We start from the raw sequence: 5348 nt of genomic DNA, 5'->3' as shown, positions 1-5348 counted from the left end.
ACACACACACACACACACACACACACACACACACACACACACACACACACACACACACACACACACACACACATGCGTGCGCGCACACGCACACGCACACACACATACAGACAGACACACACGTGCGTGTGTAACCTCTAGCTAGTGAAAGATGGAAAGGTGGCATTGGCATTGCGGTTACTGCGTTGGCTTCGTGAGCATATACTGGCCCGGGTTCGACTCCCGGGAACCAGGAGACTGTACTGATCGCCCCTTCGTGTTTTAGGGGGCCCGTATAAGAGTTAGGTCACTAACAATATTGCGAGGCCATATATATACAGTATAAGGCCATACCAAACTATTTCTGACGTGCATCACGAAGTGCGTACATGTCTTACAATGTAGGTGCCGTTGTTGTTTCTACCACTTATGGAGACGTAAGGGGGTCAGAGGTCACCACCTCCTCTGTCGTCAGAGACGCCGTCTTTGACCGAGTCTTCACCTTCAAAGGGATTCCTTACGCCGCCCCACCTGTAGGCGACCTCAGGTAGGGGGGATGAATGAAGGAAGGAATGAATGAAGAAACGAAGGAAGGAAGGAAAGAATGAAGGAAGCAAGGAAGGATGGAAGGAAGGAAGGAAGGATGGAGGAAGGAAGGGAGGGAGGAAGGAAGGATGGAAGGAAGGAAGGATGGAGGGAAGGAAGGAAGGAAGCAAGGAAGGAAGGAAGGAGGGAAAGAAGGAAGGAAGGAAGGAAGGAGATCGATAAAATCGAAACAGGTGGTTGCTATGCATATGCAGGATTGAATGAATGAATGAAAATGAAGGAATAAAGGAATGAAGGAACTAATGAATGGCAACTTGAATAGCAATTTCAAACGCGTTCGATTCAGTACGTGGCTTTCCGGATGGCAAAAGAAGACCACTGAGGAAACCGATAAAATTGGAACAGGTGGTCGCCATGCACATACACGTGTCAGTATATCTGCACTTCTCTCCTTCTCCGGCAGATGGCGCCCCCCACAGGACCCGAGCAGTTGGACAGGCGTCCGGGATGCCACCGACTTCGGAAGCAGGTGTCTCCAAATGATGGACATGGGAGGGAGGGAAATGGACCCGATTATGAAGGAGCTTTTTCTCTGGCGAAGCGAGTCCAGCAGCGAGGACTGTTTGTTTCTGAACGTGTACACGTCCAGCGTTTCTCCTACCTCCAACTTACCTGTGAGTGTGCAGTCGTTTCTACTCTCCAAGCAAAGCCAAAGGTTTACGCTTTGGCTTATTTTTGGCGTGTTTTTATGCATTTTTATCGGGCTCTCTTTTTTTTGTACTGGTGACTTTTTTTACCTCAGCCTAATTACGGTGGCAAATGGGAACTGTCTGGCAAATGGATACTGCCTGGCCAACTGGATACAGTCTTTGCAGCCACCAAAATATCTGCTTGGAGATTAAATAAATAGATTGCTGAGCGGCCGTTGAGCCGCCAAAGTTGGATTTGTGTTTCACCCTTGATTTTGACTCTTAACGATATATTCTTTTAAGGCAACAAGATCTGGTTGGAAGTAATAGTAGTACAATGTTGAACTACATTCCAACACAAAGGGTAAAAAGGGTCAACTTTTCAACGACCACTCTCGCCTTCATCATGATAAATGACCAATCATTTAATTTCCGAACGTAAACCCGCGAGAGTTACGTACACGAGACTTTGCGGATACGTAACGTTTGCAGTTGGTCAAACGCACCAGATATAATCCGAAGTACCTTTCCTTTTCATCCAGGTGATGGTGTGGATCCACGGCGGCGGGATGATAGCAGGCAGCGCCGACTCGTACCCGGCAGAGATCCCCACAGCTCTGCAGAACGTCGTCATGGTTACCGTCAACTATCGCCTTGGCAACCTGGGTTTTCTGCCGACACTGGACCAGGATGCACCGGGCAACTTCGGGCTACTCGATGTGGTCAGTTCATTCTCCCTACTTACACTAACAAATTTTACCTTTCTAGACACTTCCAGTCTGATATTTTTGACTTGTGCTCAGATCATAGCCTCTACCAAGCTTCAGCAGTTGAAACAGTAGACATTGGCAAAATATAGAGATAACTTCCCAGGGGAAAAACTAGCAACTGAGTTCGGTTGGCAAGGACGTTATAACCTTGGTAAGTAAAAGGTGGCAGAAGTAGAGGGATTGACCCCGCCTTCCAACACCATGTCCTTGGCAACGTGAATTATCAACCCACCGGCCCTACTGCCTCAAAAAGGATACAGACTTTCCTTTACCTTTTACGACAGATGAAAGCTCTCCAGTGGGTACAAGCGAACATCAGGAGCTTCGGAGGAGATCCCGACAGGGTGACCATATTTGGAGAATCGGGCGGAGGCTGGGCCGTGTCCCTGCTGGTCGCGTCGCCCATGGCAACGGGCCTGTTCCATCGAGCGGTGTCTCAGAGCGGCGTGGCGGGAATACCTGTCACACGGAGGGGTGACGTCAGACGGGCTGAGAGCTTTGCTCGTCGGTCGGACTGCCCCACAACACCATACGAAGAGATGATGAGCTGTCTGAGAAGGTATGTTCAGTTAAGAAGTTTGGAGGAAGATTGATCGAGGTCGTTCACTAGCCTATACCAGGCGTCAGAAGCAACTGGGAATTGGCCAAATAGACAGATGCCGGGAGATGATTCCGCCGGCATGTTACCTGTTTATTTGGTCAATTTCTAGTCTTTCCAGCCTCTTCCCGAAGCCTGGTAGAAGCTAAGTTTATGAGTGCAGGAAAATAGTACATATTGCGAACTCAAGCACTTCAACACATACAAAACTGGCCGTGTTTTCCTGTTTTGGCTTCAGACAACCCGGCGAATCCCTTGCTGTGATGATGACCGGGGACTTTGCTGTCCTGCCGGGGAACGCGACTGCAGTATTTGGTGGCGACTTTCTCCCAGAGAGTCCATGGGTATTGATGATTCATCATGGCATTTGTTGCTATCTATTAACCTATCTCTATAATGATGAAGTTCTCATGAATGTTCATCTGCGTTGGTAGTAATAATAGTACAGTATTGAACTTTATTCAAATCACGGTTTACGTCCGGAAGTGATTGGTTATCAATTACCTTGATGAACGCGACGATCGTCGTTGAAAACTTGATCCCTCTGTCCTCGTTGTATTGGAATAAAGTTCAACAAAGTTTGAGTACATCGCGGTGCTAATGCCTAATTGTATTGATGAAGATGTTTCGCGATCTTTCGTTAATGTATCCCGTGCCATTGCCGTAAGCGTAAGAAGGTTGAATGCAAACTACGACGTGCTTTTCCCAGGATCTGATGAGCAAGAAACAGGTTAATAGGGTGGACTACCTACTGGGAATGAACAGCTTTGAGTTCGGAAATACGATGGTGGACGGGCTAGGGAAGACATTTATCGATGCAGACGGGATGACCAGGACTGAATTCGAAGAGCATCTACTAACCGACATACAATGGTTCACAGATCAGTTTCTGGTAAGGCCTCATGAGTGAGCTGCGTTACGTTTTAACGTTCATCATCCAATACGGTACATGCACATTTTTGACCAACAACATTGGGTCGTTTGTAATGGCGCCTGTGTTTGGCAACATTTCTTTCCACTTCTCTTTGGGGTAAAATAATCATAGGTGCCTAACATGCTGTATGGATGCAAGTTTATATTCAGATTATTCGGTGTTAAATTCGAAGACATTCTTGGGACTGCCACAATGACACATGGCGATCTTATGGTATCCAAACGGAATAATGAAAGTCGACGTTAGACACTTGAAATGGTATGGAAATGACATTGCAGATTATAGCAACTTCTTTGATCGCTGCACAGTCAGCTGATGGACATGACAACTATATAGTATATCAAACACCTTAATTTGTCTCTTGTCTCGCTTCCACTACAGGACAGTGATGTCAACGCGATTGTGCAGCCAGTGATTGACCAGTACCTGGACTCAGTCAGTCCAGACGACCCGATCGCCACCCGTGACCAGTACATCCAGCTCCTGATCGACCTGTGGTTCACCGCGCCCACTGTCCTCATGGCCCGGGCAGCGGCAGGTTATTTTTAATCTGTCTATTTTCATAACGCAGACTTCTAGTAGGGTAGAGCGTGGATTCTTCAGAGGGGAAAGGCCTTGTTCATGGGAGAGCTGTTCCTTAATAAACCTCCCGGTTATTGGAGAGTCGTAATCTCCAAGCAGATCCTAGGGTGGCAAAAGACAATATCAAATTGGCCAGGCAGTATCCATTCGCTAGAGAGGGCCTTTGTCACTCCTTGGGTGGCGTATGGACCTCTCCGGCGAATGGATACTGCCTGGCCAATTTGATACTTTCTGTTGCCACGGTAGGACCTGCTTGGAGATTAGGAGAGGCGTATTAACTCCGTTTGCATCATATTAAGGGCTACAGAAAAAGAGATAGATACCACCTATGCTCCACACAAGATACACATTTGTGTCTATTTTGTCACACAGCTCATCCAGTCGGAGTGTACCTTTACGAGTTGCAGCACCGCACGTCGTACTTCTCCACGACGAGACCGTCCCGCGTCCAAGCCGACCACGCCGACGATCTGTACTACCTGTTCGGCGTCCCTTTGATGCCGGGCGACACGGCAGACACGTGGAAGTACAACTTCACTCAGGAGGAACGCGAGCTCAGTCTGGACATGATGGCTTACTGGGTCAACTTTGCCGCTAACGGGTATGTAAACTGTTGCATTTTTATTGTAACATTTTAAAGATGCAACACATTGTTTATTGTAACATTTGAAAGCAGGTACATTATTGCTACATTTGAAATGTACAATACACTGTTTATTGCAACATTTAATGGTACAATACATTGTTTATTGCAACATTTGAAAGGTACAATGCATTGTTTATTGCAACATTTAATGGTACAATACATTGTTTATTGCAACATTTGAAAGGTACAATACACTGTTTATTGTAACATTTAATGGTACAATACATTGTTTATTGCAACATTTAAAAGGTACAATACATTGTTTATTGCAACATTTGAAAGGTACAATACATTGTTTATTGCTACTGTTTTCTACATTATTGTCACAATACTCTTTCTTCCAATCATTTCCAAAGGGACCCCAATGACTCAACGGGAGCAGCACGCATGCGCGACACCGTGAACTGGCCACGTCACTCTACGTCATCGCAAGAGTACCTGAAGTTGGACGTGACGTCATCCGCTGACGTCAGGCTGCGAGAGACCCGGGCGAAGTTCTGGACCGAGGAGGTTCCGAGGTTGTTGAGGAAGAAGGCTAAAATCACCGGGTCCGACGAGCTCTGATGACACATGCTAGCTATTAGGCCACACTGATTTAATTTTA

At 46.7% G+C, this 5348-nt stretch overlaps 1 protein-coding gene across 1 annotated transcript; it reads left to right on the top strand.

Moving 5' to 3' along the window:
• Window positions 1–368: 368 nt before the first annotated feature.
• On the top strand, window positions 369–5342 carry LOC109480445 (fatty acyl-CoA hydrolase precursor, medium chain-like). The gene is made up of 9 exons (XM_019782635.1): window positions 369–526; window positions 989–1199; window positions 1757–1936; window positions 2269–2543; window positions 2821–2926; window positions 3292–3474; window positions 3898–4054; window positions 4471–4699; window positions 5101–5342. Exons 1-9 carry the CDS (start codon window positions 369–371, stop codon window positions 5306–5308), a joined length of 1707 nt encoding a protein of 568 aa, XP_019638194.1. The 3' UTR covers window positions 5309–5342.
• Window positions 5343–5348: the final 6 nt, after the last annotated feature.

This window comes from Branchiostoma belcheri, unplaced genomic scaffold, assembly GCF_001625305.1.
Source record: "Branchiostoma belcheri isolate BF01 breed outbred unplaced genomic scaffold, Haploidv18h27 scaffold51, whole genome shotgun sequence".
NCBI classification, from domain to species: domain Eukaryota; kingdom Metazoa; phylum Chordata; class Leptocardii; order Amphioxiformes; family Branchiostomatidae; genus Branchiostoma; species Branchiostoma belcheri.
Note: the sequence above shows the minus strand (reverse complement) of the source record. Positions and strands in the feature narration are given on the sequence as shown.

Bases quoted from the DNA above. Each gene is read 5' to 3' on its own strand.
- LOC109480445 (XM_019782635.1), top strand. From the start codon at position 369: ATGTCTTACAATGTAGGTGCCGTTGTTGTTTCTACCACTTATGGAGAC. The intron at 3,475-3,897 runs GTAAGGCCTCAT...CTTCCACTACAG, and splicing joins GGTTCACAGATCAGTTTCTG to GACAGTGATGTCAACGCGAT. The intron at 4,055-4,470 runs GTTATTTTTAAT...TTTGTCACACAG, and splicing joins CATGGCCCGGGCAGCGGCAG to CTCATCCAGTCGGAGTGTAC.